Below are 22,343 nucleotides of genomic sequence, written 5' to 3'. Positions count from 1 at the left end.
TCAGTGAGACCTGGCTTAGACGCACCTCCACCCACATCCACACCCACATCCTAGACATCCTTGTCCCGATGGCTACAGCATCCAACATAGGGACCGGCCAAACAAGACAGGTGGAGGCCTTGAAGTCATACACAAGACCTTGTGGCCCTGCACCAGATTTAACGTCGACAACATTGGCTCCTTCAAACTCCTCTCCTGTCACTTCCTGCTCTCCCCAACAGACACAGTCACCTTCCATCTCATCTACAGACCACTCAAACCTAACAGAGCCTTCATCAGAAACTTCACTGGCCTGGTCAACCCCATATCCCTCAGGAACCAGAACATCTACCTAGGCGACTTCAACCTCCCAGGCAACAAGGTCACCGAACTGATGAAGGAAGCTCTTGTTAGCCTTCTCAACACCCTCAGCCTCACACAGCACACGAAAGACCCAACGCATGACCTAATCATCACCACACTGTCTTCCCTCCACTACAGCTCTCCTCTCCCACTTGACTGGTCTGACCTCCTAACCATGCCTTTCAACATCCTGCACACCTCCCCATGCAAGCACTACCAGCAGAAACCCAGCAGACAAACCTACAGAGCCTTAAAAAATATCCCAGTGGAAGCCCTTACAGATGACCTTGCCAACCTACACCTTACATGGACCAAACACCACCAACCGAACTGCAACTCTCTACTGGAAGCACTCAACGCCACCCTCTCAGCCTCCATCGACCAACACGTGCCTCTGAAACAACTCACCTGCAAACAGAAACCGGCAGCACCCTGGTACGCGCAAGAACTCAACCTCAGCAAAAGAGTCATCAGGAAACAAGAGAAAACCAAGTGCTGCTCCAGGACTGAATTCGACCGAGCGTCAAGGATCTCCGAGCAACCCACCGACAACTAATCAGAACAGCCAAGGCCTCCTACTATCAGAATACCATAGCAGAAGCCGACAACAAAAGCTGAGCCCTCCCCAAAGATGTCAAGCACTGCGTCAACCCCTAGCCAACCCTGCCATACCTCAATCCATCGTAAAATCCACTGCCATCAACACCTTCTTCATCGACAAAATCAGCAAGATTCGCCAGCACATAGATGCCAGCTCTGCATCCACAGACCCATCTCACGCTCCTCCTCGCAATATATCCACACCCTGGACAACATTGAAGACACTCTCGACGGAGGAACTGGTAGAAACCCTTTCCACACTCAAAGCCACATCGTATACAGATGACCTATTCCCAGCATCCATCCTCAAGACTCTCCCCACAGAAACTCATCCTCCGTACCTGGAGATCATCAACAGCTCCCTAACTCACTACACCTTACCAGCAACCCTAAAAACAAGACAAATCCTCCCTCTACTAAAGAAACCCACTCTGGATCCTGAGAACCTACGTAACTAACGCCCCATCACCCACCTACCCTACCTAGGTAAGATCATTGAGAAAGTGGTAGCTGCACAACTGCAGCAAGACATTGCCACCAGCAATCTCCTCCAAACCTACCAATCCAGATTCAGACCCAGATGTAACACAGAGACAGCAACCATACAGGTGGTCGATGACGCCCTCAACATCCTTGACAACGGCCACTGCAGCCTCCTGGTTCTACTCAGCATCTCGGCACAGTAGCCCACCAGGCACTTATGGACACCCTACATCAGTGCATGGGGATTAGCAACCTTGTCCTATGCTGGTTCAAGTCCTACCTCGCCAACCGCAAGCAATTTGTTTAGATGGACTCCTCCAGTTCACCAATGCAACCCGTCACCTGTGGAGTCCTGCAGGGTTCCATCCTCTCCCCTTTGATCTTCAATCTATACATGGAGCTGCTGGGAGCCCTCCTGGACACACACAACATCCACATCCTCCAATACCCAAATGGCACTATCCTATACCTTAAGATCGACTCCATCAAGGACATTCATATGCTCAAAACCTGCCTCTCGCTGATCCAGTCTCGGATATCCAGTGCATACTTGAAGCTCAACCCCTCCAAGACCGAATTCCTACTCCTCAACAACAACACCGTACACCCAGACATACAAACCTGGCTATCAAACATGAACTCTGAGGGCTTCACACCCAAACTCACCTCCTGTGCCAAGTCCCTCAGGTTCCACATCGACAAACACCTCTCCTTCAAGACACACATAGCTGAGAAAACTCAGACAGCTTGGTATCAGCTCTCCCTCCAGCGAAAAGTCAAGCTCTTCCTCCCTCTGCACAGCTTTAGATCCACCATTCAAGCACTGGCCCTATCCCGCCTGGATGGGGCAATGCACTCCTCGAAGGCCTCCCGTTATCCTCCATTGTGACCTTGAGAGGTTTCGTACTCGTGGCTGCACGCCTCATCAAAGGTCTACACAGATACAACCACATCACCCCGGTCCTCATCGACCTTTGCTGGCTCCCACTGCACGCACAAATCACTGACAAGTCTTGTTGCATCATCTATAAGGTAGTCGCCCTCAAGTCACCCAGCTACCTCGCTGAGAAACTCTGCATCTCCGGTGGACAGCGTACCACCAGAAGTCAGGACATGTGCAGACTTGAAATTCTCAGCTGTAAAAAGGAAAGGACCAGAAAACAAGCCTTCTCTGCCTACACCCCAAGACTATGGAACCTCCTACCTGTCGGCATCAGACTCACCCCCATGGTCCTATAATTCAGAAAAGAACTCAATGAGGTTCCTCCTCAACACCTAGGCCATCACATCACCCTCTCCTCCCCACCACCCGGGACAGCTGTACCCATCCTCTGTCCCCCTCTGTATCCTATCCTCTGCTGTATATCTGTTCTGTTGTTACCACTGAAAAGCACTCCGTTATGCATTTGTAATGTTGTATACCTCTATAAAGCGCTCCGTTATGTATCTGTTTTGCTGTATACCTTTATAAAGCGCTCTTTTTCTTCCCAAAGCTACGTCCACGCTCAATAAATAACATAATAATAATAATAATGCTCATAAGGAGTACCATGCACTATGCCTACGGCCAGGCGTTCTTTTAGAAATTATTTGTATTTGTATTTTATTTATTTGTATTGCGCGCCTTGCCCAGAGGCTTGCGGGCGCATGTTTGGGGGACGTTACAGGTTATAGAAGGGGTAAAACGGTATACAGTTACAGGTAGTGGTAACAGTAATAGTAACATCAAAGTAAAGGTAACCGGTTACAGGAGAGGGTACAAGCAGTATGCAGTTGCAAGTTACAAGATATATTTACATCAAGATCAATTTACTTTACAGCAGGATCGACAGGGTAGTGAACCTACACACATTAAGCAAATATAAGTACAGGCGTCACAGAAAGTGCAGTCAGCCGTGCAAAAAACAGCACAAGCAGCTGCTGGATTCAGGGGTGGAAGCGGAGGTATCTTGTTCCCGTAACCATAGTTTAGTTTTGGCTTTAAAGGCGAGGCAGTGCGGAATGTTCCTAAGGGCATTGGGAAGGGAGTTCCAAAGCTTGGCGGCAAGGACAGGGAAGCTCGACCCTCCAGCAGACCGTAACTTGAAGCTGGGGATGTCCAATGTGTGAGCCTGGGCGGATCTCAGTGGTCTAGTGGCTGTGTGTTGCGAGAAGCGTGATGCTAGGTAGGCAGGAGCTACATTGTTCTGTGCCTTGTGGGTAAGCACAAGTGATTTGAGTGATATGCGGTGAGAGATAGGTAACCACTGAATGTTACGTCTAGTATTGGAGATGTGATTCCGTCTAGGTATGTTGAGTGCTGCCCTTATGGCGTTGTTTTGCGTGATCTGGAGTTTGTCCAGGTTTCTTTGGCTGGTCCCAAGGTAAAGGGCGTTACAATAGTCGATTTTAGACAGGATGAGGGTTCTAGCGAGTATCAGGCAGTTGTCCGGTGTCAGAAGGGGCCTGCAGGCTGTAATCAATTTGCATGTGTAAGATGATGCAGGGACAACTGCATTAGTTTGTCGAGTGAGGGACAGAGTGGAGTCAAGGTATATTCCCAGAGTTTTGGTGACATTGGCAACTTTGATATCATTCCCGTCAATAGAGAAGGACTTGTAGTTGGCGTCGAGTTTCGTGAGTTTAGTTTGAGAGCCAAGGATGATTAACTCTGTTTTTTCGTCGTTAAGGCAGAGCCCATGATTAGCCATCCAGGCCTGGATGACGGTGTAGACTGTATTAAGAGATTTTGAGTCGGTTACGTAATCACCAGTGATAGGGATGAGTATCTGGGTGTCATCCGCATAATTAGTGTATGAGACACCCAGATAGTCGAGGATATCAAAGAGTGGTTTAGTAAACACGTTATATAGTGTGGGAGATACACAGGATCCTTGAGGGACTCCACACGGGACATGAGATGGATCGGCTGCAGCTAGTGGAGAGAAAACCCTCATGGTTCTGTTAGCAAGGAATGAGCTGATCCAGGATGTAGCTGCGTCCGAGAAGTGGGCGGCAATTTTGAGATGGTGACAGAGGATCTGGTGGTCGACCAAATCAAAGGCTGCTGAAAGATCAAGGAGGAGCAGGAGCGCCATTTTGCCCTTGTCTTTCAAGTCCTCGATTTGGGTTTTTAGATCTAATAACGCTGTCTCAGTGCCATGCCTGGGACGGAAACCAGATTGTCTAAGCCCTAGTAGATTGTTGCATTCGAGATACTCCTGGATTTGGAGATAGGCTGCGCGATCGAGGATTTTGAGCAGATAAGGCACGGTGGCGATGGGCCTATAATTGGAAGGGTTGCTGGGGTCCAGATTAGGTTTTTTAATTAAAGGTATGACCCACGCGTCCTTGAGGTTGTCGGGCACAGTGCCTGATTCAAAAGATGCATTTATGAGAGTGGTAATAAATGGGGCGAGATCGGGTGCGGCCTCCTTAATGATGACGGCAGGGCAGGAATCACCTTGGCAGTTGGAGGGCTTGAGCTTAGTTATGATGTTTTCGACTTCCTTGATAGAAAGGGGTGAGAAGCTGAATGGTTTAAGGTCGTGTTTTTTTTGCATTGATTTTAGCTTGGAGCATGGCAATTTTGTCAAGCAAAGCTTTTTTGGATATTTGTGCACCATTCAGTGTCCGAGGTACACGTGTCGAGAGGAGCAATTGGAAACTCAAGTTCCTTAAGTATCTTAAATAATTCCTTGGTGTTGCAGTGGGCTTAGGTGATCCTTTTATTGTATGCAACCTTTTTTGCATTGAGGATGGCTTCTTTGTAGGCAAGGGTGGCTGACGTAAGGTTATTTTTGTTAGCTAGGGAGGGTGCACTTTTCCATATAGCATCGGCTTTTCTTTTTTCTTTGCGTAGGTCGTGTAGTTGCGGTGTGAACCAAGAATTCAGGTGGGTCAGCGGTTTTTGTTTACGCAATTTGATAGGGGCGATAATATTGAGGGCTTTTAGCATAACACGGTTATAGGTGTCTACTAACGCTGTGGGATCAGAGCAAGACTCAGAAGCCGCGTTCAGTAAAGGGAGGATGAGTGGTAGAAGTTTCTCAGCAGTGATGTCTTTTTTGTTCTGTGTGTGCGTGGGAGGGGCGAGGTTAGGTGTGGCCTCAGAAGGGCTGGTGTTAATAGAGAATGAAATTATATGGTGGTCAGACCAGGGCCAAGGGGATACAGAGATATCGTTGAGGGCACAATTCATGTCGGCAAACCAGTCGAGAGTACGACCCTTAATGTGGGTGGGCTCCTTGATATGTTGTGTGAGGCCAAAGTCGGTCAGGACATTTGCTAAATCTGTGGCTTTGGCATCATTCTTGTCCAGATATCCCAAGTTAATGTCACCCAAGATAATAATTTGGGAGCTAGGCTTTGAACTAGATGCTAGGATAGATGAGATGTCTTCTACAAAAGAAGAGGTGGGGCCAGGAGGCCTATATATGAGGTGCAAATTAACAAGGGGGGTCCTGGGAGTCCCTCTGCCAGACATTAATCCTGGTTGCGAGAGACTTACCCAGAGTCTTTAGCTCACTATCTTTCACAGAGAAGAAATATCCTAAACATATCAGTCTTTGTCCTGCCCTGGGGCAGTCCAGCACCGAAATGCTAGGCAATTCTCCTCTGAACAAGAGTACCAACAGCCTCCCCAGACACGTGTTTCGGTCTGGTTGGACCTCATCAGTAGGGAGGACCTGTGCCTCTCTAAGTATAGTGAGCAAGGGGTCCACGTCTGGATTCCCCTAGTAACTTAGGGTGAGACCCAAAGTTACTTGCATATGCAAATTAACAAGGGGGGTCCTGGGAGTCCCTCTGCCAGACATTAGTCCTGGTTGTGAGAGACTTACACAGAGTCTTTAGCTCACTATCTTTCACAGAGAAGAAACATCCTAAACATATCATTCTTTGTCCTGCCCTGGGGCAGTCCAGCACCGAAATGCTAGGCAATTCTCCTCTGAACAAGAGTACCAACAGCATCCCCAGACACGTGTTTCGGTCTGGTTGGACCTCATCAGTAGGGAGGAGCTGTGCCTCTCTAAGAATAGTGAGCAAGGGGTCCACGTCTGGATTCCCCTAGTAACTTAGGGTGAGACCCAAAGTTACTTGCATATGCAAATTAACAAGGGGGGAACCTGGGAGTCCCTCTGCCAGACATTAATCCTGGTTGCGAGAGACTTACCCAGAGTCTTTAGCTCACTATCTTTCACAGAGAAGAAATATCCTAAACATATCAGTCTTTGTCCTGCCCTGGGGCAGTCCAGCACCGAAATGCTAGGCAATTCTACTCTGAACAAGAGTACCAACAGCCTCCCCAGACACGTGTTTCGGTCTGGTTGGACCTCATCAGTAGGGAGGACCTGTGCCTCTCTAAGAATAGTGAGCAAGGGGTCCACGTCTGGATTCCCCTAGTAACTTAGGGTGAGACCCAAAGTTACTTGCATATGCAAATTAACAAGGGGGGTCCTGGGAGTCCCTCTGCCAGACATTAGTCCTGGTTGTGAGAGACTTACACAGAGTCTTTAGCTCACTATCTTTCACAGAGAAGAAACATCCTAAACATATCATTCTTTGTCCTGCCCTGGGGCAGTCCAGCACCGAAATGCTAGGCAATTCTCCTCTGAACAAGAGTACCAACAGCATCCCCAGACACGTGTTTCGGTCTGGTTGGACCTCATCAGTAGGGAGGAGCTGTGCCTCTCTAAGAATAGTGAGCAAGGGGTCCACGTCTGGATTGCCCTAGTAACTTAGGGTGAGACCCAAAGTTACTTGCATATGCAAATTAACAAGGGGGGTCCTGGGAGTCCCTCTGCCAGACATTAGTCCTGGTTGCGAGAGACTTACCCAGACTCTTTAGCTCACTATCTTTCACAGAGAAGAAATATCCTAAACATATCAGTCTTTGTCATGCCCTGGGGCAGTCCAGCACCAAAATGCTAAGCAATTCGCCTCTGAACAAGAGTACCAACAGCATCCCCAAACACGTGTTTCGGTCCGGTTGGACCTCATCAGTAGGGAGGAGCTGTGCCTCTCTAAGACTAGTGAGCAAGGGGTCCACGTCTGGATTCCCCTAGTAACTTAGGGTGAGACCCAAAGTTACTTGCATATGCAAATTAACAAGGGGGGTCCTGGGAGTCCCTCTGCCAGACATTAGTCTTGGTTGCAAGAGACTTACCCAGAGTCTTTAGCTCACTATCTTTCACAGAGAAGAAATATCCTAAACATATCAGTCTTTGTCCTGCCCTGGGGCAGTCCAGCACCGAAATGCTAGGCAATTCTCCTCTGAACAAGAGTACCAACAGCCTCCCCAGACACGTGTTTCGGTCTGGTTGGACCTCATCAGTAGGGAGGACCTGTGCCTCTCTAAGAATAGTGAGCAAGGGGTCCACGTGGTTGCGAGAGACTTACACAGAGTCTTTAGCTCACTATCTTTCACAGAGAAGAAATATCCTAAACATATCAGTCTTTGTCCTGCCCTGGGGCAGTCCAGCACCGAAATGCTAGGCAATTCTCCTCTGAACAAGAGTACCAACAGCCTCCCAAGACACGTGTTTCGGTCTGGTTGGACCTCATCAGTAGGGAGGACCTGTGCCTCTCTAAGAATAGTGAGCAAGGGGTCCACGTCTGGATTCCCCTAGTAACTTAGGGTGAGACCCAAAGTTACTTGCATATGCAAATTAACAAGGGGGGTCCTGGGAGTCCCTCTGCCAGACATTAGTCCTGGTTGTGAGAGACTTACACAGAGTCTTTAGCTCACTATCTTTCACAGAGAAGAAACATCCTAAACATATCATTCTTTGTCCTGCCCTGGGGCAGTCCAGCACCGAAATGCTAGGCAATTCTCCTCTGAACAAGAGTACCAACAGCATCCCCAGACACGTGTTTCGGTCTGGTTGGACCTCATCAGTAGGGAGGAGCTGTGCCTCTCTAAGAATAGTGAGCAAGGGGTCCACGTCTGGATTCCCCTAGTAACTTAGGGTGAGACCCAAAGTTACTTGCATATGCAAATTAACAAGGGGGGTCCTGGGAGTCCCTCTGCCAGACATTAGTCCTGGTTGTGAGAGACTTACACAGAGTCTTTAGCTCACTATCTTTCACAGAGAAGAAACATCCTAAACATATCATTCTTTGTCCTGCCCTGGGGCAGTCCAGCACCGAAATGCTAGGCAATTCTCCTCTGAACAAGAGTACCAACAGCATCCCCAGACACATGTTTCGGTCTGGTTGGACCTCATCAGTAGGGAGGAGCTGTGCCTCTCTAAGAATAGTGAGCAAGGTGTCCACGTCTGGATTGCCCTAGTAACTTAGGGTGAGACCCAAAGTTACTTGCATATGCAAATTAACAAGGGGGGTCCTGGGAGTCCCTCTGCCAGACATTAGTCCTGGTTGCGAGAGACTTACCCAGACTCTTTAGCTCACTATCTTTCACAGAGAAGAAATATCCTAAACATATCAGTCTTTGTCATGCCCTGGGGCAGTCCAGCACCAAAATGCTAAGCAATTCGCCTCTGAACAAGAGTACCAACAGCATCCCCAAACACGTGTTTCGGTCCGGTTGGACCTCATCAGTAGGGAGGAGCTGTGCCTCTCTAAGACTAGTGAGCAAGGGGTCCACGTCTGGATTCCCCTAGTAACTTAGGGTGAGACCCAAAGTTACTTGCATATGCAAATTAACAAGGGGGGTCCTGGGAGTCCCTCTGCCAGACATTAGTCTTGGTTGCAAGAGACTTACCCAGAGTCTTTAGCTCACTATCTTTCACAGAGAAGAAATATCCTAAACATATCAGTCTTTGTCCTGCCCTGGGGCAGTCCAGCACCGAAATGCTAGGCAATTCTCCTCTGAACAAGAGTACCAACAGCATCCCCAGACAAGTGTTTCGGTCTGGTTGGACCTCATCAGTAGGGAGGAGCTGTACCTCTCTAAGAATAGTGAGCAAGGGGTCCACGTCTGGATTCCCCTAGTAACTTAGGGTGAGACCCAAAGTTACTTGCATATGCAAATTAACAAGGGTGGTCCTGGGAGTCCCTCTGCCAGACATTAGTCCTGGTTGCTACCCAGAGTCTTTAGCTCACTATCTTTCACAGAGAAGAAATATCCTAAACATATCAGTCTTTATCCTGCCCTGGGGCAGTCCAGCACCGAAATGCTAGGCAATTCTCCACTGAACAAGAGTACCAACAGCATCCCCAGACACGTGTTTCGGTCTGGATGGACCTCATCAGTAGGGAGGAGCTGTGCCTCTCTAAGAATAGTGAGCAAGGGGTCCACGTCTGGATTCCCCTAGTAACTTAGGGTGAGACCCAAAGTTACTTGCATATGCAAATTAACAAGGGTGGTCCTGGGAGTCCCTCTGCCAGACATTAGTCCTGGTTGCAAGAGACTTACTCAGAGTCTTTAGCTCACTATCTTTCACAGAGAAGAAATATCCTAAACATATCAGTCTTTGTCCTGCCCTGGGGCAGTCCAGCACCGAAATGCTAGGCAATTCTCCTCTGAACAAGAGTACCAACAGCATCCCCAGACACGTGTTTCGGTATGAGGTGGACTGTGGCTGTATGATTGGGAGAAATAGGCAAATTGAGAGATAGTGATTCTGCCGAGTGTAGCTGAAGGCTATTATCAATTCTGATGTTGAGCGAGCTCTTAAAAATGCCACCCTTAGTTTGGTTGGTATCCCTGTCACACCTGATTATGGAATAGTTGTCTGGAATGGCCAAAGTCAGGGAGGGACCAGAGGCCGCGTGCAGCCAAGTTTCCGTGACTGCAAGCAAGTCCAGGTTTTCTGTGACAATGAGATCAGCTATGTCAAGTGCATGTGCTGGGACAGATCGTGCGTTGATGAGAGCACCTTTAGGTTTGGAGGCAGTGGTAACGTTGGCTGGTTGGATATTAGAGATAGGTGTCGAAGGAGGATGTGATTTGTTAGAGCTGGCGTTGCAGATGTTGTCTGTTACAAGGCTGTTAGTGTGCCACCATCGTGTGTTACTTATGATCATTATTGTTACAGGGGTGCAAATGCAGCCCCTGCGTGGCAGAGACTTGTCTGTTACTTCCGCTGTCAAATGGGAATCTGTGACATCTGAACCTGCTCGGTGCCACGGGTAGAGCAGGTTCTGCCACGAGGATACTGATGCAGCAAGGCGCAAGTACACACTATGCCTTTGGCCTTGAACTTACAAAAAGGGGAATCTGATCAGCAGATTACCTTGTCAGAGATGTAATTAGCCGCATCATTCCATTATTGAATACAAATCAAAAAAGCCATGGCTTTTGGACCCGTGCCAGATGACAAATCCTCACAATTATTATTAATATTATTATTATTTGTATTATTATTATCATTAGGGCATTTATTGAGCACTAGCCTCTCTACTGTCAGCAACGACGCGCTTTACAATCATAGGAGGAAGAATACAGTGAGAGAAGTAGAGAAACAAGGGAGCAGTGAGCTAACAACAGGGGAGGGCGGAAGTTTGGCAGCAAGCGATCTAAAGATAAGACACATAAATGCACACATCTTCGTGAGAGCAGATCAGTTTTAGATGGTGATACAAGTGTTGTCAGAAGCAGAGATAGCCCTGAGGATGGACCCGAGTGCTGAAATATATCGGCTTCAGTCCCTGCATCTTCAATTATGAAGATGTTATTAAAGAATGACACCAAGAATATTCTTGTTTACTGTTTTTGAAATAAAATCTTTTTTCTTCGTTTCCATTGCTCGACTTTTATTAATGTAGTTATACATCTGGGGTTAATGTTAATGCTGTTAATGCTGTGGATATCCTTTGAAATACTCTCTTCACAAATGTCAACATGTTACCCGCCAAAGGGCTCGCTATGTATTTTAAATAACGCTTGTTTTTGCCGCCATCAAGCTTCATCAATTATGTTACCTCATCATTTTACAGCTGCCCAAGAGGTGGAGTTCAAAATACCTTATTGGGCCAAACTTTTCAGGCACACACAAAACCATTTTCGAAGGCAAGTGAAAAGATGTGCCAGGCCATCACTTCACGTTCATGACAAATGGTGATACCATAGGGTATCATAATATGTGAAGAGGCAAGCAGCACATTCTTCTCCCCCCTTACAGAAGCACACCTGGGAACTCCAGGAGTTTGAGGGGCATTTCCAGGCCTCGTAATACGCATAACGCATACAGAAACAAACTATGGAGCATAGCCAAGTTTGTGTTACCCTTTTAGCAGCAGTAGTCGTTGAATGGGTAGTGACAGCTAGAAATAATGCATGCATTAACGTTATTATCACATCCGATTTCTAAAATCAGTTTGCCAAATCTCCCAACTCTACCAGAAATGTGGTCAGGCCTAGTTCGGTAGTCGCCTGTCTGTTTGCATTTCCTTCCCACTCTCCCCCTCCCTTCCTTATCTATGTCTTAGCTCTTGCACTATCTGAAATGTTGACAGGCTGGGTACCATACTTAATTTCACAACCTTACTGTTCATGGCCTGTAAGAATGTCATTGTATTTTCCCTTGTTCCCTCCCTTGCCTTGAAGCGCTTTGAAACACATTGTGCATGGGCGCTAAATAAATAGACTATCATATCATCTCACCACTTAATGCCTCCCCCTGACTTTGTGGGTCAGTACTAGTCAGCATCGGCAAACACAGCATTCGAGTTCCTCCCAAATATGCTTCTGATATTCAACCCCTAATTTGCAATATACCTACGTAGCACCCAGGACATTTTTTTCCTCCGTGCAATAAACCCATTGGTCAAATTGTTTGCCATTCCTCCTCAATAGAAGATCGGTCTCATGCGTGTTCCCTTTTATTCAGACCTCCGAGATACTGCACAAACTATGCATAAGGACCCTGGTGCGAAAATACTGCCGAAACATTACACCCCAGAAGATATTACAGGTACATGCTTTGTGTGACATTTAGAATGATGAATTGTCTTTATTTGCAACTAACACTTCACAAAATGTATATTGTTTTTAAATGATGCTTCACAAATATATGTATTTTGATTTTCTCAGCTAACTGCTTCTGCTGCTCATAGTACTTAGATTGACATGAAACCTACTCGGATTTATATTCAATGTTAAATAATACAGAGTTGTTAAATATTGGAAGTACGATATTTGGGATCCTTAAAAAGAAGATACTAATCAGCATTTGCTTTGAAATATTAAAATCTAGAATCTAAAAAAAGTAGTTTTACCTCAGAGTAAAAATACACTACAGTCACATCAAGTAGAAAAAGCCTACAGACGCAAACATAGTGCTTTAAGTTTAATAGAAAAACTAGGAATACATTGACATGGCTTAGTAAGGCTCGGACTGCAGTAAAGCGTGCCCAAAATAAGCACTTCACATATTCGTGCTCTATATAGTTGGACAGTGCATCACCTTACCGTCCATAGATATAAAGCATGCTGTGGAAAAGTCTGTTCACTTTATCTATTGGAAGCTTGTTACTCTGGTGTCTCATTCTACAAACCTTCCACCCAACTGTTTGGGGATTGACTGCATCAGAGGCAAGCCAGGCGAAAGGATTTAAAGATTGCAATCTCTTTAAGAATTCTGCCAGAGCTTTTCACACAAAACTTTCCTGCACACAGACACTTGTAAGTGCGTCACCAACCGCCGCACTTTGGGCCTGCTTTATCGGACTGCAGAAAAGTTAGGAAAACACGTCTCAGCTGTCACTTTCCCTTTTTCCAGGTTAGTGACTAATTTGTAATCCAGCGGAAGCGTTTTTGTTCATTTTATTTTCTAAATGAATACTTTATGCACACATTTAGATTTGCCTCCCTCTACCACATGCCATGCAGCACTGGGTTCGAGAAATACCTCTCCAGGGTTAACTTGCTTTCCGATCCCACATATGCTAAGCACTTAGGTTTTCTGAACCAGGTCACACATATCTTGTAGGACGAATCTTCAGCCAGTACACAGGAAGAGTCTGGTCCCACAGATAACAGTCCGCTTCGGCAGAGGTAGCAAATTATCGGAAATAGGCAAGGATTCTTTGGTACTGAGAGCAAGAGTGCTTTTGGGTGACGGTGGGAGCGCCATCACACCATTTCGAGCCACTAATGGTCGATTAGAGAAATTCGTTCCCGGGCACTAAAGCTAGAAAGTACCTGCACGACGGAAAGTTCCCAATACCAAAATGGGAGCCCTGGTACCAGATGACTTATTATCGCTGGGTGGATAGCTGACATGTTAAGCACTCGACTCGGACATGGGGCAAGCCTGCAGTTCTCAATTTTGAATCTTAGTAGAGTCAACTTAGCCCTTCAGTAGACTGAGGTCGATAAAGGAGTTTATTAAAGTGGGAATGAACAGATATAACAGATATTACTACAGCAGTTAGAAGCTGGGGGAATCCAGCATGAAGTACTATACAAAAACGTGGTATTGATATTATTAGTATTATTATTCAATCCTGATTAAATCAGAAAGGGAATGCAAAAGGAGATACTTCTTCAGCTACCTGCTGTGCAACTACACGGTTTGATCAGGCAGCTAGCTTCAAATACCAAATCCTCCAACCCTCTGCGTATGGCTCCTGTAAGGCCACCAGTTTCTGGGGGTTTTCAGGGTCCACATATGAAGCCAGCAGTACCATTACTTTCTAAGCCTCCCCTGTGTCTTACAGAGAAAGATGGTTCAAAAATTATTATCGCCAACGGTACAGAACCCTTTTCAGCTCACTGTTCTTCTGAAGACAAGCATAAATAGTAAAATATGAAGATCAAAAAAGGAGAAGAGACTGTCAATACATTATGCCTCAGGGCACAGGGTGGAAGAGAACCTTACTGACCGTCACTGAGGAATGATTTTTGAGATTTCCTTTGGGGCCAGGAGGTGAATCCATCATCATATCTTAGTTTATAAGAAGAATGTTGGTCTTTAGAGTAGCTTTATGCCCTGGTGGAAGTGTTGTTTAGTACTGGAGGGATGAATACTGTTTTACCTCAGTCTCAGCTCTCCCCACATGATGTTAGATCCATTCTTACTGATTGTCCTTCCTGTGATTCTCCAAGTTCGCCTCCACCCATACCCCACCACATCTTTTAGTTATGAATGTAATGTTGTAAAGACCCGATGTGTTTCGTGTTTGCAACTCACACCAACCCTAAGATCACAGTAATAAAGGCTTATGTTGATAACTCACACCAACCCAAAGATCTCAGTTAGAAAGACTTATGTTAATAGGAACACTCTCTTAAATATTGGAATCCAAAGGATGAACTCTGTGTGGTGTCTGGAACCCTATGATAACAATCTGCAATTGTCAGAACAGCATTAGACAAATATCCATCTCCTAAGCCTACATTTGTTTTGTACAAGGAAACAAGGAAGCTACAGCTTGGGAAAATTCCAGCAAAATGGCTTGTCAACATTCAACCTTCTTTGCACAGCAGATCAATGCTACTGCAGTGATGTCCTGCTAGATTTCGAAAATTGGGTGAACCTGAAATAATATGCCAAAATGTTGCCAAAAGTCGCTGCAGAGGAATGTTTTTTTGGTTATTTAAAGTCATACTGACGCTTGCTTGACCTAAAAATAGAAATGCCAGACACATCTTCAGTTCTTCAGTTTGCATGTGCTGATAACTCCCCTGGTGCACATCTCCACTAAAACTTGGATGACCTTTCGATGTTTAGGACCTTTTTGCATCAACTAAAGAGGATGGGATGCAAAAAATGCAGACAGATTGGAGTTGGATCCACCTTTGTACACTCTAGCAAAACCTTTTTAATCTGACATCCAAGGGATTAGTCGCTTATAAAGCTAGCCATATTGCATATTCAAAGCAGTTCAGCAATAATAGGCCCAAAAACAAAGATTCCATACAAACACAAACTATTCTGCTGGTACTATTTGTACAACATAAGACTCTTCAGAGCAGTCCAAGTTAGACTCATTTGGGGATCTTTGCTCCTCCATTCGCAAAGGGGCACGGACCACTTGTGGGCAGTGGAGTGTCCTCCCATTACCATCCATAAACTCTAATAACTCAAGATCTCTTGATCCTGAAATCGTCACAGAGGGTCCTTCTCTCAGTTTTACTCAGTTCTTGCAGTTTTCCCTTCAAAATATTACAGGTTGTCTGCACATCTCCTGCAGGAGATTTACAGACTTTTCCACACTGGTGGAATTGAGCTGGTAATGGAATTTCAAAAGGCTCAGCCATCCTTGTCCTGCTGTTCTCAGGTTCACAAGAAGAAACAGGATCTGAGACCAACTCAGGAGATTTCCCATCTCAGTCATTTTCTAACCCTGGAAACATTCCGTATGATGACATTGGTATACATTTTGGAGGCATTGCCACAGGCTATGCATCTGAGTTTTCTGTAGCTCTCGAGGATGCATAGCTCCTCATTTCAATTTTGGAGCAGCATACACTGTTTCTACACATTTCTATAGGCAGCATTTGTTACCGATTCAAATGGTTAACGTTACGGCTGAACACAGGTCAGAAGATCTTCACTAAGGTCCTCTCTGCAGTCAGAGCACATTTTCCCTGGCCAGTTATGAACCTTCGTCTATATCTGAATCCCTGACTGATTTGAGCTCTATTGGCAGATAAAACCATTGCAAGGGTTTGAAATGTGCGCAGAGCAGGGGTTTGAGAGAATCATCAAAAACCTTAGCCGGCACCAACAGAGAAAATAAGAGCAGTTGTTTTCAGGCACTGTACCAAGATTTTCACTGACACAATTATATCCAGCCACCCTTCTCCCTCTGTGCCTTCTCAATGTTTAACTACACAGGGTTGCATAAAGTGGACAGGGAAAATGGATCTCGATTATTGGATAGGTAGGGTTGGCTAGGGAAACCAGTTAGAGCATTAAGCAATGCATTGAGATAGGTCATGTTAATTAGGCATGGACTCCATTTCTAAGTCACATCTAACATACTTTGCTAATAAAATTACAAGCAAGTATCATCCTTTCCACTTTGTTCCTTAGGTATTTTTCAGCTTTTGCATCAATACCCATTTAATGCACATGTAATTATTCATATCACTCTCATGTCTGTCTGTTTCTCTGCTGATTAGTCTTACTTACAGTTGTATTAGTTCTGTGGTAGTTTAGGGGTGGCTTGCAAGAATAGTGGTTTAATGAAGACAAACCTTCAAAAACAACTAATTCTCCGAACCTGTGTGAAATCTTGGTGTGCGCCCTCAAATCTATTCACCTTAGGGTGTACTTGACCAGATGACTCGGCAAAGTAAGGCCTAGCTAAGAGTAATGCTGCTTTGCCTAGTCACAGTGCTTGCTCTCCACTGCATATGGACTCCCACACTCAGACTAAGATGGTGGCTGCAAGTAGCATCACTAACGACACTCATCAACAAACTAAATGCTAAATGTATCTTCCACTAAATTCTTTGATCACTACCAGCCTATTAAAAAGGTGTTTTTTAATTGCTTCTGGCCTATTTAACCTGTGGAATTTGGTTGTAACCCGCTTATTTAACCTGTGCTTTTGTTATAACTCCTGGCCTTCCCCTGACCCGTCCACTAATCCCCTCTTCCCCAATGCCCTTCCAATAACCTCTCCTCACCGTGCTTGTACCTAGCCTACTTCTCCTCCTCACTGTTCACTTTCTCCCTCACTCACTGGCTCTCTAAGTACCCCCTGCTCTGTCCCACCAATCACCCAACCCCTCTCCCCTAATCCCATACTCTGTTCTCCATTCACCCCTAAACAGTACACTGGCCACTCCTCTCTCTCAATCACCACCCACTGTAACCTCATCTAGCCTGCAGTGAAGAGTAGGGGTGCACAGATGTACTTAGTATCTCCTTACAGGTTTGTTATTTCTATAAACATTCATCATTCACATACTCAATGTATTACGGTGGCTATTTCAGGTGCAGACGGGCTGTAATCACAAGGCTACTTGGGACAAGAAAACAACGCAAAACCAAAACCATGTATCGCTACACAGTGAGCTCAGATGCACTCTTTAGGGAACGGTAGTCCCAATTGTTGTTTGCTATTTACAATTTTTAAACCTCACTGAAGCGAGGAGCACACAGAATTAATTATTTCATTCAGTTTTTCTATCCATAGATAAAATAGAAAAAATAGAAAACATAGAAAAACCATGTACCTTCACCAAAATTCCATTAATATTCCATGTAAAATATACACACACTGGTGTTTATTACTAATCAAGCATGATTTGCAATATTATTCTTCGACATATGATTCATCCAATTATACTTGTTCCACATGTATAATGTAACACCACAACTCACTTGGTTGGGTATAAAGCACACAAGAAATTACAAATAACAAGAAGTATAATTACAGACTTGGGTGTTTACAGACATCCACACAATCAGTCTGTTATAATAACTCATATATACAAATAGCTCCTTCTGGATGTTGCTACAACAAACGCGTTTCGGATCTATGATCCATCTTCAGAGTTAGAGCTTCAATGTTCCTATTTCAACTGGTTCCTTTGAGAAGGCCCTACAGGCTAATGAGAATGAACATTTATGTAGAGGCTAGTTATGAGTGTATCTATAATATTCAGCTAGTCATCAAAAGTACTAACCTCAGTGTTGCTGTAATGGGGACCAGAAGTGGACCTAATGAGAATAAAAAATAATGAGTACCGAAGTACATTGCCAAACAAGTGTACATAAGTGTCCCTACAGGACTGGTAAGGTAAAAGGAAACTCACACAGTCCTCCGGGTAAATTCCTTAATGACTGGGCATCAACAGATTGCGATCGAGAAGTATTCTGTAAATGGCAAGTTTGCCCAGTTTAGTATTTAGTATTTTAGTATTTTATTTATTTCTATAGCGCACCAGGCCCAGGGGCAACCGGGCGCTTAACTTAGTTACAACAAGATGAAAGCATGACAAGGCAATGTGACAGAGTATTACAAGATTATTACAGGAAGATTTACAAAATTTACAAAATATACATTCAAATGAATATCGATAAGGCAGTGATTTACAGGATAGTTAATAAGGGATGCAGAGTAGGTCAAAGTGCAAGTAGGGCAGTAAGCTGGTGTTAGCAGTCTTGGGCGGATAGCCATGCTTTGGTAAGGTATTTGAATTTCAGGAAGGAAGGTTCTGCTCTAAGGTCATTGGGGAGTGAGTTCCAAAGTTTGGCTGCCAGGATGGGGAAGCTGGTTCCACCAGATCTTTGGAGATTAAAACGCGGGATGTCAAGGCAGTTGGCTTGGGCCGCTCTGCGAGGTCTGGTGGAATTGTGGAAAGAGAATCTGTTTGCCAGGTAGCGAGGGGCTTGGTTGTGGAGGCATTTGTGTGTGAGAGCCAAGGACTTCAAGGAGATGCGCTGTGGGATAGAGAGCCAGTGCAGGTTGCGCCTGGTGTCAGATATATGCTGGCGCCTAGGAATGTTAAGGGCCGCTCTGATCGCATTGTTTTGGACAATTTGTAGCTTGTTTAAGTTGCGGAGATTAGTACCTAGATAGAGGGCATTACAGTAGTCGACCTTGGATAGTACAAGGGTCCTGGCCAAGGTTACGCAGTTGGCAGTGGTTAGGAACGGGCGACAGGCGGTGATGAGCTTGCAAGTATGCGCTGCTGCAGATGAGACTGCGTTGGATTGTCTAGTCAAGGATAGGGTTGAGTCGATGTAAATCCCTAGGGTTTTCGTGTCCTTAGCAATCGGGATGGTGTTCCCATCAATGGTGAGAGACTTGAAGGCAGGGTCAAGTTTAGTGAGTTTTTGTGGTGAACCAAGAATGAGGAGCTCTGTCTTTTCATCATTTAGGCAGAGGCCGTGCTGGGCCATCCACGCTTGGATGACCTGGTAGATGGCGTTGATGGCAAGGGAGTCAGTTGTGTAGTCTCCTGTGATGGGGATTAGTATCTGTGTGTCGTCAGCGTAATTGGTATACGTGACGCCCAAATGGTCCAAAATATCAAAAAGGGGTTTGGTAAACACGTTATATAACGTGGGCGAGACACAGGACCCTTGAGGCACACCACAAGAGACCGGAGCGGGTGGTGCGGCCGCAAGTGGGGAGAACACACGCATAGATCTATTATCCAGGAAGGATCTGATCCAAGTGGCGGCATTTTCTGAGAAGTGTGCGGCTGATTTGAGGTGATGGCAGAGAATTTTGTGATTGACAAGATCAAAAGCAGCAGAGAGGTCCAGGAGAAGTAATAACGCCAGTTTGCCTTTGTCTTTGAGATCTTCGATCTGCGTTTTTAAGTCAATAAGGGCGGTCTCAGTGCCATGGCGAGGCCGGAAGCCTGATTGCCTGAGTCCCAGAAGTTTATTTGATTCAAGGTATTCCTGAATTTGTAGGTAGGCCGCGCGGTCAAGGATTTTTAGTAAAAAAGGTACAGTGGTAATTGGTCTGTAGTTTGTGGGTATACTGGGATCCAGGGTAGGTTTTTTCAGAAGCGGGATGACCCATGCATCCTTAAGATTGTCCGGTACAATCCCAGAGCTAAAGGAGGAGTTGATGAGCGTAGTGATGAAAGGTGCTAGGTCGTGAGCAGCTTCCTTAATAATAGGTGCAGGACAAAGGTCATCCTGACAATTGGACGGTTTAAGGCTAGTGATAATCTTTTCCACTTCGAGAATGGAGAGTGGAGAGAAGCTAAAAGGAGTCAGAGAGTCTGTGATAGAGGGGTTTATGGTAGGTATAGGGATCTGTAGAGGGTTGGATTGAAGGCTAGATTGTTTGTTGTTGATTTTAATTTGGAGAGTGGCAATCTTACCTAGGAGAGCTTCTTGGATTTTGGAGCACCAGGTGCTATCTTTGGTACATGTGTCAGGTGGGGTAACAGGAGTTTCAAGTTCTTTTAGGATTTTAAACAATTCTTTGGTGTTAGATTTGGCTTGCTCGATGCGTTTGTTATATGTGTCTTTTTTTGCCTGGAATATAGCTTCCTTGTAGTTAAGGGTGGCCAGGAGTACGCGTGATTTGTTAGCTAGAGAGTGATTGCTTCTCCAGTGGGATTCTGCAATTCGTTTTTCTTTGCGTAGTGCTCTGAGATGGGGTGTAAACCAGGAGTTTAGGTGGGCTCGAGGTTTAGATTTTCTCAGTTTTGAGGGTGCAATGGTGTCTAAGGCTGTAAGCATGGCCCGGTTGAAAGTGTCGACCAGGGCCGTAGGGTCAGAGCATGATGGATCCCGAACATTAAGAGCTGGAAGGAGGAGGGGGAGGAGTCTATCGCAGGTAATGTTGCGTTTGTTACGGGTGGCCATAGCCGGGGCAATGTTGTGAGGGAGGCTGATAGGTTTGGACTCAATATTGAATGTAATTAAGTTGTGGTCAGTCCAGGCGCACTGTTGGTTAGAGGTGATGTTGATGGGACAGTTGAGGGCGGCTAGCCAGTCAAGGGTTCTGCCCTTGTTGTGGGTAGGTTGGTTTAGGAACTGAGTGAATCCAGCATTAGTGAGGATGTTGTCAATAGACGAAGCAGCGGTGTCCTTGGGGTCGTGGAGGCCTAAATTGAAATCCCCCAGTATCATGACCTGGGAGGTAGCTTTGGTGTTGTGTGTGAAGATGTTGGAGAGGTCCTCCGCGAAGGTAGATAGTGGGCCAGGTGGCCGGTAGAGTAGATGAAAGGTGATAGAATGGTTGGGTGTGAGAGCTAGTTTAGCTGTCAGTGCTTCCAGAGTGGAGGAGTGATGTGTGGCTGAGAGGTGGAAGTTCAGAGCGTTTTTGTGGATGATGGCGATGCCACCTCCTTTAGATTGGATGGAATTACGGTCATGTCTGATAATGTTGTAGTCAGGAGGGATAGCGAGGGAGAGAAGAGGACCTGAAGCTGGGTGGAGCCAGGTTTCAGTGATTGCTATAAAGTCGAGGTCAAGGTTGAGGATCAAGTCAGCTACTTCTAGGGCGTGAGCCGGGAGTGATCTGGCGTTGATTAGCGCGCCTTTGATGTTGTTTAAGTTAGGGGAGTTGGAAGATGGTGGTAGATTAGGTGAAAGTGTAGGTGGTGACAGAGGGAGAGGCAGTTTGATGCGGTGAGCTAAATGATGGGAAGCGTGGGTGAGACGCGAGCCAAGTCTAGCATTTCTCAAGGAGATAGAGCAGGGTAGGTTAGGTAAAGGTCTGGTGGCGAAGTGCTGGATCCAGAGGGCTGGGTTGTTAAGATAAGGGTTGGTGTGGTGAGCGTGGGATGGCATAGTTGAGGTATGATGCAAGTAAGAGTGGTAGATAGAGGTGGTGGTATGGTATAGTGCAGTGCAGCCAGGGTGCAGTATAAGGATGAGAAGGGTAGGCAGGAGTCTGGTAAGTAGGGTACTGAAAGAGTACAGTGGTGAGTTTGCAGTAGTTAGACTGTTGGTGGGGGGCATGTTGACCTGGTAGAGTCTAAACGCGCGTAGTCTGGTAAGGAATGCGAGGGCGACCATATGACATTTACACAGTAGCACTAGTCTGTTAGTGACCAGGGGCACAACAGAGTTGCAGTGGTCAGTTAACGACCATAAGGCACAACACAATTGCAGTGGTCAGTTAACGACCATAAGGCACAACACAATTGCAGTGGTCAGTTAGCGACCATAAGGCACGACACAATTGCAGTGGTCAGTTAATGACCATAAGGCACAACACAATTGCAGTGGTCAGTTAGCGAACATAAGGCACAACACAATTGCAGTGGTCAGTTAACGACCATAAGGCACAACACAATTGCAGTGGTCAGTTAATGACCATAAGGCACAACACAATTGCAGTGGTCAGTTAGCGAACATAAGGCACAACACAATAGCAGTGGTTGGTTAACGACCAAAGGGCACAGCCAGTAGCAGTCATGAGACATACCACATTAGGGGCAGAAAGTGACTGTACTATTAAGAGGTGGCAGTAACGCAAAGAGGCAACAGAGTTGGAGGCATAAGTGTATGTAGCAAACAGTTATCGAGGGTGAAGAAAAACCGAGTTTAAATGTTTGTGATTGCGGAGTAGCAGAAGACATACCAGAAAGCACAATA

The 22,343-nt window shown here is 45.8% G+C and overlaps 1 protein-coding gene across 2 annotated transcripts in view; it reads left to right on the top strand.

Annotated features, from left to right (window-relative positions):
* Nucleotides 1–22,343, top strand: part of MYO1H (myosin IH) — an 833,585-nt gene that overhangs the window by 585,173 nt on the left and 226,069 nt on the right. The window contains exon 26 of one of the 2 annotated variants that reach the window (XM_069619420.1): nt 12,198–12,281. The exons of the other annotated variant lie outside the window; for it this stretch is intronic. Coding sequence (XP_069475521.1) covers nt 12,198–12,281 — 84 coding nt within the window. The remainder of the gene's footprint in view (nt 1–12,197; nt 12,282–22,343) is intronic. 2 annotated transcript variants of the gene reach the window in all.

The sequence above is a fragment of the Ambystoma mexicanum genome, chromosome 10 (assembly GCF_040938575.1).
Source record: "Ambystoma mexicanum isolate Mex_15411 chromosome 10, UKY_AmexF1_1, whole genome shotgun sequence".
NCBI lineage: Eukaryota > Metazoa > Chordata > Amphibia > Caudata > Ambystomatidae > Ambystoma > Ambystoma mexicanum.
This window is presented reverse-complemented; position numbering and strand designations above follow the sequence as displayed.